Source organism: Mauremys mutica, chromosome 9 (assembly GCF_020497125.1).
Source record: "Mauremys mutica isolate MM-2020 ecotype Southern chromosome 9, ASM2049712v1, whole genome shotgun sequence".
NCBI classification, from domain to species: Eukaryota; Metazoa; Chordata; order Testudines; family Geoemydidae; genus Mauremys; species Mauremys mutica.
Genome location: NC_059080.1, coordinates 45,154,982 through 45,168,423, shown reverse-complemented (window position 1 = coordinate 45,168,423; position 13,442 = coordinate 45,154,982). Strand labels below are relative to the sequence as shown.

Genomic DNA, 13,442 nt, shown 5'->3' with positions numbered 1-13,442 from the left:
TACACTTCTCACGTGTGCAAGCTGTGAGGTGGATTTCAACCATCAAAACTAAATGGAGACTGGGTGGCTGACGGGGATGGGAATGGGATCCAGCCCAGGACAGCAGTGGCCTGACTGCTGTCCTTGAAGTCAGGCCAATGCTGAGTACTTTGGCTTTATTTGTTGGGTGTCAGAGTTCTTGAGGGAGTTCCCAGCAGCATGAGTCCAGAGCACCAGACTGCTCACTTTTAGCCCATCAGCTGAGACTGACTACAAAAATTAGCTTGGACTTGTAGACCTCCATAGTGGGGGGGAAGGCGGGATGTGTCCCTCCAAGGCAGGGCTGAGGTGCATTGGCACGGGGAAGATTGTGCTGCAGTGTCTCAGTACTGTGCTGCAGACAGAGGAGTTTTAGGTGCTGGATTCTCAATCTGCCACCTTTCAGTAGGACCAAATTCACTTAGTGTTTTAGATTTGCAGGAGGCTAATGGCAGCTAAATATGTGTGTTTAACTGCTCTGTACTTCCCTCTGCTGTTCATCCCTAGGCCAGTCGAGCACAGTCTCTCCAGCCACCAGGGGCCATGATGTCTGATTTGGTGCGGGATAACACCAGCAACCTCATATTTAACATTTCAAGCTGGACATCAAGCCCAGGTTTCCAAAGTCCCATGTAACTGATCAGATACACTTTGTGTCTTGTGGCTGGCTCTCATGTTGCTGCTCCTGACCAGTGGGACTAGTTGACACCTATGCCTTAGTGTTCCTCCTTTTAGTCCACACAAGATGGAGGCTGTGCTGCTGGATGGGGGTTGTGGAGGGCTCAGGGGGCAAAGGTTGGGGCGAGCAGCTGTCTTGTCTCCGCTTGGGAATGTTGAACTTCCTGAATGTTTCCTTGCAGAGATGAAGCTTCTGGCTTTTGCTACCTAAACGACGCCGTCCTGGGCATCCTGTGGCTGCGTCGGAAATTCGACCGCATCCTTTATATTGACTTGGACTTGCATCATGGGGATGGTAAGGCAGCCATGCGGGCTGCTAAGTGGTCCTGGCAGGGCAGTGCTTCGGGGAAGCTTTGTGGGAGCCAGGATCACCGAGGGGCTGTTACTGCAATGGAGATTACCTGCAGCACTTTGAAGATAAAGTGGCAGGCAGGCAGGCTTTGTGCCTGTTTGTTTGGGTTTATAAAACCATAAGAAAAGCCCCAGTGTGGCACTCTTGACACCTCAGCCATAAAATAGAAATACACTTCTTCAAACAAAATGTACACAAATGAACAGCCTTGCCCCTTTACCGCTCTTTCATAGATTCCAAGTCCAGAGGGGACACTTGTGATCACCTAGTCTGGCCTTCTGTGTAATGCAGGCCACTGGACTCCCCCAGTAGAATTGCTGTTTAAACATCCCTGCTATTAATCAACCACAACTAAGGGAAAGAAAGCAGTTCTGCTGCCCCATAGAAGAAGGGTGATTAGGGCTGCTCTTCAGGCTGTGAAAACAGATGAGATTTGCATCATGCCCTGAAGTTCTGCAGTTTCAGGTTACTTTGATTATTTAGGTGTGGGGGAGGAGGCTATGCAGCTGAGGGTGCCTCTAGAAGAAGACCCTGCCAGTCGATCCTTCTCTCTAACACCAAGGGGACTTGAAATCAGCAGATGCACTGGAGCTGAACTCCAGCAGTATAGCACAAGGAGTGAGAGGTTCTCTTAAATGGGAGGGGCCAAACCACTTAGAGCTTAATGGATCAGAGCCCAAGCCCGCTGCCTGGGGCTGAAGTTGAAGCCCGAAGCCCACCGCCTGGGGCCAAAGCCGAAGCCCAAGGGCTTCAGCCCTGGGCTGCAGGGATCAGGTTACATGCCGCCTGGCCGGGCCTGACGCCTTTGAGCTTTGGCTTTAGTCCCCCACCTGGGGCAGTGGGGCTCGGGCTTTGGGCCCCCCAACCCGGGGCAGCAAGCTCAGGCTTCGGTCCCCACTCCTGGGGTTGTGTAGTAATTTTTGTTGGCTGAAAGGGGTCACAGTGCTATGAAGTTTGAGAACCGCTGCTGTAAAGAATGTTTATTTCTCCACTTAGCAAGGTGAAGTTCCCTCAGTTTACTTAGGCCCAGGTCTTCAAGGTATTTAGGACCTAACTCCCACTGATTTTTTTTTTAGTGAGAGTTTAGGTGCCTAAATACCTTTTGAGCACCTGGGGCTAGTCGCTGACTCGTGTTAGGAGCTGCCTTGCGTGTCTCTCCCAGCCCTGGTGCTTGCTCTGTGTTATTAAAACATACGGCCCTGTGGTGGTGATCTGAGCAACGGTGGAATATTAAAAACAACAAGCTCTGTATTAACAAGCTCTAATTCTATTAAGCCCCTCCGCCAAGGGGTCTCAAGCAAGAGGATTTCCTCACTGCCCCTCACCTTCCATACAGGATGCAGGATTGTGTCATGGCCAATCCTAGAGCTTAATTGCTTAATGTCATCAATGCAGATTTGTGATGTTGCAGCAGTCCGTACTAAATGATGATTCTATAAAACTAAAGCCGGAACGGTCCTTGACTGAAGCTGCTCTCTGCATTGGGGCCATTATTTCAACACTATTTAACGTTTCCTGCTCTCCTAATTTTTATGGTGTGTTTCATTTTGGTCCATTTCCACCCCCCCCCCCCCACATTTGGTTTGTGTTAAGTCTTCTGCAACTTCTTTCCCAATGTCTATGTATATTAAAAAGAGGCTTGATGAACTGGAGTGCTGCTTAAAGGGATGGACCATTAACTCTGGTTCTAATCAGGGACAGGTCTGTCCTGGGGCACCCTAATTCTGAGCTGCCAGGCTGCCCTCTGCTCTTCCAGTCTGAGCAGACAATACCAGTGCTGCGGACTTTTAAAATGATTTGTGATGTGGAGATGCATTCGCCAATGATTAGGTTGAGACCAACAAAACTCATTTCACTTGTGACCCATGCCACATTTGAACTAGTCTCCATTTGTTAAGGAAGGATTTACTGTGTCATGTCTGCCTTTTGCACATTCTCTCCCCCTCCCCCTACTGCTTGTTTGAGGTGTGCTCTTGTGATTTCTTTGTAAGTTGTAGTTCATGTGAGTAATTGACACCTGAGTTTCTTTCTTTCTCTCTGCTAGGTGTGGAAGATGCCTTTAGTTTCACCTCCAAAGTCATGACTGTGTCTCTGCATAAGTTTTCACCAGGATTTTTCCCAGGCAAGCAATCTTATTATGGCTTCACTAACTAGCAGAGTTTTTGCACTTGGGTTAAGTCTTGTTCCCTTCACTCTTTCTAGGTTTCCCACCACCCGTCTGTGTCTGCATCCTCTCTCTACCCAGAAAACAATACAACAGCAGCCCATACACTCAGTAGTGCACTTCCTCAGCCTCTTCCTGACACTAAACCTCAAGGGCACGACCACTGCTGGGTCCATTCCACTGTGCTGCCACTTTGTCTACCTGGGCTGGTGTCCTGCTTTGTAGCAGAGAAAAAAGCAGAACATCAGCAGGGCTTGGATGAGCCCAGAAGGGGCACTGAGGGCAACCTCACCCTCTGTGTACCTTTAGAGGGGAGAGGGGACAATGCAATGAGATGCAAGGCACCCTTGCTTGTGCCTTTTTCAAGAGAGGGAGGCTGTGAGGCTCTAATGTGGGACTCTCTAGAGCTATGTCTTCACTTACTGCAATGTGTCAAGTACAGACACTACATGGTGCAGTGAAAGGCTCTGGCAGCGAGGAGACAGCAGGGATGCTATGCTGTTAAAAATAGCAGTGTAGACACATGAGGCACTGCTTGGGCTGTACACAGCCCATGTAGAATATCTACCATGAGGGTTCAGACACGTAGGGCATTCTTATCTTCTTGTCTAAGCCCTGTCTCACCGTCTCTACATTGCTACTTATACCCATGCTAGCTGGGTGGGCAGTGTCTGTACTCTACACGCCACCATAAATGTAGACATACTGTATGGGTTAGCTTGTCAATGGCTAGGGAGGACTCCGTTGGCACTAATGAAAGCTTTGCAGGACTCTGTCAAGAAACGTCTGCAGTCCTCTTTACCTGCTTTCAGTTATGATATGATTAGATGTACAGAAGCAACTCTTACCAGAGTTTTCCGCTTTTTCATGTGACACACTGTTTGCTCCAATCAGAAGTAAAATTTTAAAAATAGCTTTTTTGTTTAAAGGGAACATTTAACCAGTTTTTTAGGTTTAGTGTTAAATAAATCTTAAGAGCTTCAATTCACGTCCACTTTTGTAATTGAAGGAAAATGTAATACAGATGTCCCCTGCGATGTTGGCAACTCAAATGCAACAGTGCTGTGCAGAAAGTGTAACTGACTATGGAAACCCTGCATGAAACTGGCGAGTCTAGTTTTAGTGACTGAGCTGAGTGAAATGTAAAGTCAGTGAAGATCGTAAATGATCAGTAAATCTTTTTAAATCCATTCCGGTTTAGTGTTAGGAAATGATTTTCAGTGATACAGACCATGAAACCTCTTAAGACAAGTTTTATCTTCACTATGCCCTGTGCATAGGTGCTGTGCAACCCATGTAGGTCTGTCCTGCCAGGTGCTGAGCCCTCTCACCCCAATCCAGCAAAGCACGTAAGCATGTGCTTAACTTTGAGCATTTGAATAGTCCCATTGATTTCACTGGGACGATTTACGTGCTTAAAGTTACAGCCATGGTTGTGAGAGAGGAAATATTGTCCCCATCTTACAGATAGAGAGCTGAGTACAGAGAGACAGAGTGACTTGCCCAAGGAAGTCTGTGACTGAGGTGGGAATCAAACCCAAATCTCCCCAGTCCTAACCACAGGACCATCTTTCTGTCTGCCAGAATGGTATTTATTATACACCTTAGGGAGTGTAGAGCCTTAGCACTTGGATAGGTCAGCGGCTTTTATCCAAAACTTCAGCAGTATCCCTTTAACTGTCTCCCTTTAACATCAGATTCTACCAAAACCCCTTTCACTGTCAGTTGCAGCAACCTGTGTGTAGATCAGGGCATACACACTTCCCTCTCCCACTGTTGCTAATGTATTGAAGTCTCTGAACTCTCTCTGGGGCTGTAGTTTGCAGAGTTTGAAATCTTAGAAGTATCTTCCCCAGGGCAGATACTTCTTGAACAAGGTAACTCAAAAACCTCCCCTGTTGGAAATAGAGTGCAGACTTCTCTGAAGGTGTACTGTGCCTCAGATCTTCCCATCCTATGAAAGACATCCCAGATCTGTTCAGCCAATGTTATTGAGCTCATTTTCTCCTTAGCTGACTGATAGTTTTGGTTTGTTTTTTGTTGCTCAGGAACAGGAGATGTGTCTGATGTTGGCCTGGGGAAGGGGCGATATTACAGTGTCAACGTACCTATCCAGGATGGCATTCAGGATGAGAAATATTACCAGATCTGCGAGACGTGAGACCCATTTTCTATCTGTTTTGTTTGAACAGAGGATTTCAGAGAACAGAACCTGTACAGATTATTACAAATCTTTTTATATTTAAGTTTTGGCCCCTTTATGGTGTCAGTTTAAAGACACAAAGCTATGTTAACTGGTGAGTTTACCTTGTAGGATCCCAATCCCTATACAGATTGTATATACAGAAGCACTGAGCAGCAATGTCATCCACCTCTAGGTGGAAGGGGACAAGCATCCAGTTCATCTGTGTGTATTTATTTTGAGGGGCAGAGGGTGTAATTTTAACCAAGCACAATGGGTCAAATATCTACTCTTAGACTAAATGCCATGGGTTCTCTAGTGTCCATACAGAGAGGGATGTGGTTGGGGGACAAGGTTAAGGTTGTTTGCAAAGCATTTCAAGTGCAAAGCTCCATTGAATTTATTTTATCTATCTTGGAAGGATTAAGGACTGAGCCATCTTTGCTGGAATTGGAACGGTTGGTTCTAAGGAGTCTAATTCTGCACCTTCACAGGTGCATGGCACAGCCTTTCTGGCAAAAAATGAAATCCAGGGCCTGTTCTTTTCTAAAGGTGATTAACTTTAGGACACTGCTGCTGCATGTATTTGTATGTCAATCTAGTGCTCATGATAGCCAAGGGCTAAACCAGTTGCTAGCTCAAGACATGTGATAGGCAGTCATTGTGCAAGCTTCCCAGTCCAGCTCTGGCAATACATGTTTGTCCTGACCTATATAGTACCCGACTTCTGCCACTACCTCCATGATTCCAATTCTGGATCTCTTCTGAGCATACTGTGTCAAAATGCAAAGTGATTTTAAGATTCCAATAAACATCCACCCAAGAGTAGGATGAGATCATCAGATTTGTTTCTACTTGTGACTCAAGTTGGGATTTAAACCCAAATTCAAAACTATTCAAACAGAATACATTGGAAATATAAAAATAAAACAGTTGTGAAGTCCAATGTGTTAAATGGGAAAATCTTACATTGACCTGGAGAGCGTTAAATAAGCTAAAAGATCCCTTCCCTCTGACTTCTTTTTTGACCTACAACAATGATCATAGAGTCAAATTATCCATCCATTTACAAAATGGTCATGGTATTTGATTCTGTGACCTCTTGTGACAATGAATTCTGTAAACTGACTACTCCCTGTGCAAAGTATTTCCTTGTATTCTTCTCATCAGTGACCCCTGCTGGTGAGAGAAGCCCCCTTTCATTGGCCGCCTTTTCCTCTTTGGCAAATAGCTGGGCTCCAGACTTGCTCTTTGGCGTTCCCACAGCCAAGCACTAGTAAAAAGTTATGCAAAACCATGCCATTTCCCACCGTCTTGGTGGCAACTGCCTTCCTCGTCTCTATGGAAACTGACCCATTGCAGCACAATGATATAAATAAATAAAAAGGAAGTTTTGCTACTGGAGTCTTAAACCATGTGCACTTTGAACTTGCCTCTCTATAAATAAGAGTGCTTGTGTTTGAACGCTTTTGTTGTAGCTGATAAACTCCTATCCTGCTCTTGGGTGGTATGGCATATGTATAATTGCCTATTGTTTCTGCAAATTGAATGACTCAGACTCCAATTAAATGTAATTGTTAGTAATAGCTGCTGTGTGGAACAGAGGCCAAGGTGTGACATTTGTTTTTTTAAAAGTCTGACATGTCTTTAAAATGTTGTAGATAAAGGCAGCCAGAGATGAGACGTTTGAGACCGACAACAGCAGAGCTGGATACTCATCTGCAGCAGTATGCATCAGTCATACACAGTGCAGAGATGTCCAAGAAATCTGTACGCACACAGTGCTCTGGAAACTTAGGCACTTACCTATTTCCTCCATCAAAAGAGAAAGTTTCATGAGTTCTAGCTAATCAATGACTATCTCTTATTCATAAGATCATCCAGAATAGCTAACTTATTTGAACTTCCTGAAAAAGTGCTCTAATTAGTGGGTCAGATAGGTTCTGATAAAATGGCGGGTACCTTCATATCTATTTTAAATATTAACCTTCTGAAGATAAAAATACAGCACCTGAACAACATTACAAATGTGGAGAACCATACTAATAAATAATCCAGAATTTGCAGGGGCATTTTCTGAATTCAAACAAATATTTCACAGCACGTTTATTCAAATTGCTGTAGCAGTTAGTATGGTACATTCACATTTAATGATGTGAGGAGGAGAAATTTAGTTCATTCTCATCTAACAGAGTCAGTGATGTACAAAAGCAGTAACTATGTGTTCAGTAGGGTCATACATAGTAGATTCCAGTGCATAGCATATTACTATACACATATGTATATGATTATATATTAGCAGGACATGCTGAGCTGCGGTATCAAGTTTTTCTCAGCATGAGTTTGGGATTGTTGCATTACTCTTGACTGGAAAAACCACGAGTTATGCAGGTCACCTCAAAAGAGTGAATGTGAAACCTTTATAGCACAGATACCTTTGTATGTTCTGTTTTTAGTAGGGAAGGAGGTTTAAAATGTATTAGCAAGTTTAAGAAGGGTTGGAACTGGATGTTTGTATCCCATCACTGAAGGTCAGGAGCCTTAGTTACTTTGAGCCTAGTGATAATACCAGCAGTTACATTATATAGGATACAAGTATAGAAATCTTCAGATTTCCGCATGTGTGTTGACCATTGATTGCCTGGGGTTAAGAGGAAATGGCTGCTGTGGGCTGGTTATTCCATATTATTGTGCATGTTTCTTGCCCCTACCTCTGAAGCGTCTGGCAGTGGTCACTGTCAGAGGCAGGATGTTGGACTAGAAGAACCAGATCTGATCAGTTGTGGTGGTTTCTTCTGTACAGGCTTTTGAGGGAAAGAAAACTATAGTACATCTTAAAAATAATCTAAGCTATCTTTTCTAAGCATTAGTGCCTTAGTTTCAGGACCTTTCAGGATCAAAACAAGGGTTGAGCCCCCTCTCTGTGAAAGTGGAATCACCCTTTCACAATGTCACAAAATGCCCATTTCTAGCTTTGATGAGTCAAGCAATATCAAATCATAAACCATCTGCTGACCTAGACTGAACAGTCAGTGAACATGAGAGGTGGGTGAATGTAAAGGAGAAAATATTTTTGTGGCAGATTGAGTTTTTTTATTAAACAAGACACCTGTTTAAAGCACTTCAGATTTTGGAATGTTAGGCCCAGTCCTGAGGAAATGGGATCAGAGGATAGAGAGTGCAAGTGAGGCAGATGGAATGTGCATTTATCACATGTCTCTGTAACTTACAGTTTGCAGTGTTGTTGTAGGCCTGTTGGTCCCAGGATATGAGTGAGACAGGTAGGTGAGGTAATATCTTTTATTGGACTAACTTCTGTTGGTGGAAGGGACAAGCTTTTGAGTGTCAGAGCTCTTCCCCAAGTCTCAAACAAGTAACCAGAGTGTCCAAACTAAATACAAGATGTGGCAGATTGTTAAGCATAAGGGGTTCATGCATGCTGCATGAAATGAAGTGGACAATTAATACTTAGCAGGTGGGTGACCAGTTGGTGTAATGAGCCATAAAACCAGTGTCCCTGTTAAGTCCATGGTTTTTAGTGTCCAGCGAAAGTTATGAATTTAAATTCCCAGGCTCTTCTTTTGAAGGTTTTGTGCAGGTTTCCTTTGAGGATGAGGACTGAGAGGTCGGATATGGAGTGATCGTTTTGTGAAAAGTGTGTGCCCTTGGGTGACAGGATGATCTTGTCTTATAGCTTTTCTGTGAGAGTTCATTCGAGAGCATAGTGTTTGGTTTCACCCACATGGTTATTGTCGGGGCATTTGATACACTGGAGGAGGTATACCACATGTTCTGATAGGCATGTGTAGTACCCAGGGCTCTTGAAAGTGTGTTGGGTGGGGGAGTATGATCATTGTAGCAGTGGATATATGGCGGCAGGTTTTGCATTTGTTGTTCTGATAGAGTCTGGTGCTGCTTTGAGATGATGTGTCCTGGTGATGATGAGCATGGGGATGTTGAGTTGCTTGAAGGCCAGAAAAGGAAACTTGGGAAAGATTTATTTCAGGGTATGCTCCCCATCAAATATGGGTTGTAATTGTTTGATACCCCGCATGGGTTCTAATGTGGGGTGATAGGTAATAACTGGGGGTGTGCAGTCAGTGCGTGTGTGGGGCCATACTGTATTGCATCAGGTTCTCCTGGGGTATTTGGGTGACCTGTTCCATGATGTGTTTGTGACAGGTTCGGTCACAGAGACTCTTCTCGAGACTGTCACTCGATGAGCTGGGATACCACTGAGAACACACTTCCTGCCAGAACAGGCTCCCCTCCACTCCTGTCTTGCTGAGTTAGACGCTCCAGTCAGTTCCAGCACAGACCCAGAGGTTGGGCCACGCCTCTCTGCAGTTCACTGAAACTGAGATTCAGTCAGCCCAGGGGCTTCTCAGTTAACAGGGACTTTTCTAGCACCCAGTGTTCAGCCTTTTTGGGAGCCTGAACCCCAAATAAATCCATTTTACTCTGTATAAAGCTTATACAGGGTAAATTCATAAATTGTCCACCCTCTAGAACACTGATAGAGAGATATGCACAGCTATTTGCTCCCCCAGGTATTAATCACTTACACTGGGTTTATTAATAAACAAAAGTGATTTTATTAAGTATAAAAGTAGGATTTAAGTGGTTTCAAGTAATAACGGACAGAACAAGGCATGCAAGCAAAGTAAAGCAAAAACAGGCAAGTCTAAGCCTCAGACATTAAGAAACTGATTACAGGTAATATCTCACCCTTAGAGGTGTTCCAATAAGCTTCTTTCACAGCCTACACTCCTTCCTAGTCTGGGCCCAATCCTTTCTCCTGGTACAGTCCTTGTTAGTACCAGCAAACATCTCGGGTGGTAAGCAGGGGTTTTCTCATGACTGGCAGCCTCCTTTGTCCTGCTCCACCCCCTTACATAGCTTTGGCACAAGGCGGGAATCTTTTGTCTCTCTGGGTCCCCACCCCTCCTCAGAGGTGAAAGTAAGCTGGTACGTGCCGGTACAGAGGACCGGTAAGAAAAGGAGACTGACTGAGGGAGGGAGAGAGAAGCCTGATCCCTGCATAAGAATAGTTTAAACTCAGCTGTTCCCTGATGGTTCAGCTCCCAGGGCTAGGTTTCTGGCATCCTTGTTAATTTCACTCACAGTAGCTAGGGGGAGGGAGTCGAGGAGAGGGTGTGTTTGACCATGGCAGGGGCAGTCTTTGTCTGCCCCCGGGGATGAGGGGATCTCTCCTACTAATATACACAACAAATACAAGCATTTGGCTGCACAGCTTAAATCCAGAGCTAATAAAAGCAGGTGGAAGGGGAAAACTCACTGTCACATTGGTTTCTCGTCTCCTCCCTCCCCCTCCTCCAGCCAGGCTGCAGACAAGGCTCTGCATTCCTCCCCATTCCCTCCCCACCCCCCCGAAGGGATTTTTCTCTAGGCTCTAGCTTGCAGTAGACTGGCTGAGATGCCTGCTGCTGCTGCCTGCAAAAGAACAGTTTAAACTCAGCTGTTCCCTGTGCAGTTCAGTGCCCAGAGTTAGGAGCGGTTTCTGGCATCCTTGTTAATTTCACTCCCAGTTGTTGTTGAGTGTGTGTGACCATGGCAGGGGCAGTTCTTTTCTGCCCCCGGGATGAGGGGATCTCCTAAACACAATCAAAATCAGGAACCATTTCCAAGTTCAAATCTATCCCATTCCCTCCCCAGCAGAGGGTCATGGTTGTGATGTCCAAACTGCTTTGAAATGTTATTGTTTAAAAAAAACAACACAAAAAACATGGAGAACATAGTGGAAAGATGTGTCATGATGATTAGGGTTTATTTTGGGCAAAGCAATTTTGCTAAAGCAACTAAAGATTTACAGGGAAAGCAAATAGCCCCCATTGACAAAACCACAAAGGGATTGGAGGGGAAAACTGAATATTCAGGGAAATTATTGTGCCTCCTCTGAAAGAAATAGTAGTTTTCATTCTAATCCACCCTCTTTATATATTGATTTAAACACCTGAAATGTCCTTAGGACATCGGGTGCAATCTCAGACCTCTTTTTGTTTTGTCCTGCCTGCAGAGTGCAGAGGCTCAAATTGACAAAACTTTCTCTAAATATCTTGTATATTTCATGAAGGCTATTCCAGTTGTCCTTCATTCACCCCTCACTTCCCCTCCCCTCCCCTCCCCCCGGGCTGTCTGGCTGTGGTTTTTGCCTTGGTTACTTACTCCTTGGCAGACCCAGCCCAGCGGCACCTGCTGGCTCTCTGCAGGCAGCAGCCCACAGGAGCCAGTTGCTGGGGTGGCTGCTGGTCAGTGGCAGGCTGCAGCTGCATTGTTTGTGACACATTCATACACGTACACATAATACAGTCAGAGGTGAAAGTAAGCCGGTCCGGTCTGGTACGGCGTACCGGCAAGAGCCAGTACACCGTGCTGGACCGCATCGACTTCCACAGCGGGGATTGAAAGGGCTCTGGGCTGCACGCGGCTTCGGGCAGCCCAGAGCCCTTTCAGTCCCGGCCACAGCTGGGATTGAAAGGGCTCAGAGCTCCCCGCAGCTGCGGGCAGCCCAGAGCCCTTTAAATCCCAGCCACGGCTCTGGCGGCTGGGCTGGGGCGGGGATTTAAAGGGCTCAAAGCTCCCCGCGGCTGCGGGCAGCCCAGAGCCCTTTGAATCCCGGCCATGGCTCTGGCAGCCAGGCTGGGGCCAGGATTTAAAGGGCTCCGGGCTTCCCTCAGCGGCAGGAGCTCTGGGCCCTTTAAATCTCTGCACCAGCCCCACAAAGTTCGGGGTTCCCCCTGGCGGCCAGAGCCCTGGGCCCTTTAATTTGCCCCTAAGCCCCGGGGGGCTCCCAGCCACCTCTGCAGCTGGGAGCCCCTGGTTGATTTAAAGGCTTTGGGTGTACCAGCCACAGCTGTTTCCCCAGGGCCTTTAAATCTTGAGAGGCCCCGCCTCTTCCGGGTGAGGCCACGCCCCCATCAGCACTCCGGCAGTACCGGTAAGTCCTGTAAGTTACTTTCACCCCTGCCCCTCCTTCCAAATGGAAAAGTACCAGATTTAAGATGGATTTCATTATCAGGTGATGTGGTCACATATCACTGTAAAACCTCTAGTCACCATTCTCCATGGGCTGGAAGAGCAGGAAGGCTTTCAAGTAACAAAGGCCATTTACAACTGATTATTTCTGGAGCACCCTTAATGTGTTTACATCAGTGATACAAGTTTATATCTTATTCTCCTAACTCCAGATATAGAAATAATACATGCAAATAAATAGGATGAACACACTTAGTAGATTACAAGCTTTCTAATGACACTATACAAGGGGTATTTAGTATAAAGTATATTCCAGTTATGTCATATTCATAAGCATATTTCCATAAAGCATATGGAATGCAATGTCACAGTGTTGATCTGCTTCTCTGATGGAATGTGCTTGTTTGGTGAGGGTGTTTTAAGGTGTGTACCCTGGACTTTCTCGTCAGAGAATATTCTGTGGTATCTGAGTGCCTGGCTGTAGAGAACAGATTTCTTGAGATGTCTAGGTCAGTGGAAGTAAGTGTGGTCATCTGTGGGGTTCTTGTATATGGGTATCTGTAGGGTTCCATTGTTGAAGCTGATTGTGGTATCCAGGAAGTTGATGCTAGTGTGGATGTGTTCTAGAGCGAGTTTGATGGATGGATGGTGGTGGTTGAATTGTGGTGGAAATCTGAGGGCGTTTAGGTCATCTGTCTAGTGGATGAAAATATCATTGATGCATTGTTGGTTTTATGATGCATTTTCCAGAAATTCTGGCCCATGAAGAGGTTGGCATATTGTGGAACCATCCTAGTACCCAGGCTGTTCCCATGGAAAGTCCCCACAGACTTGGGGACTACATTTGTCTACATTTAAACTTGTGCTGATGCAGTGCGTCCATGTAGACACTCACTACAGCAATGTGAGGATTTTTTCCATCACTGTAGTCAATTCACCTCCCTGCCAGCCCTTAATTGCCCATTTTAAGTGGTCTACGACAGCATGTGTGAATCTGGCCCACCTTGTATTTAGCTTGGACACTCAGGTTACTTTCTCCAGATCTAAGGTAG

At 45.7% G+C, this 13,442-nt stretch overlaps 1 protein-coding gene across 12 annotated transcripts in view; it reads left to right on the top strand.

Annotated features, from left to right (window-relative positions):
- HDAC8 (histone deacetylase 8) overlaps nt 1-13,442 on the top strand; it is a 119,053-nt gene that overhangs the window by 35,555 nt on the left and 70,056 nt on the right. For all 12 annotated transcript variants that reach the window (XM_045030405.1, XM_045030402.1, XM_045030406.1 and 9 more), the window contains exons 5-7: nt 879-991; nt 3,093-3,170; nt 5,261-5,369. In XM_045030405.1, coding sequence (XP_044886340.1) covers nt 879-991; nt 3,093-3,170; nt 5,261-5,369 — 300 coding nt within the window. The remainder of the gene's footprint in view (nt 1-878; nt 992-3,092; nt 3,171-5,260; nt 5,370-13,442) is intronic.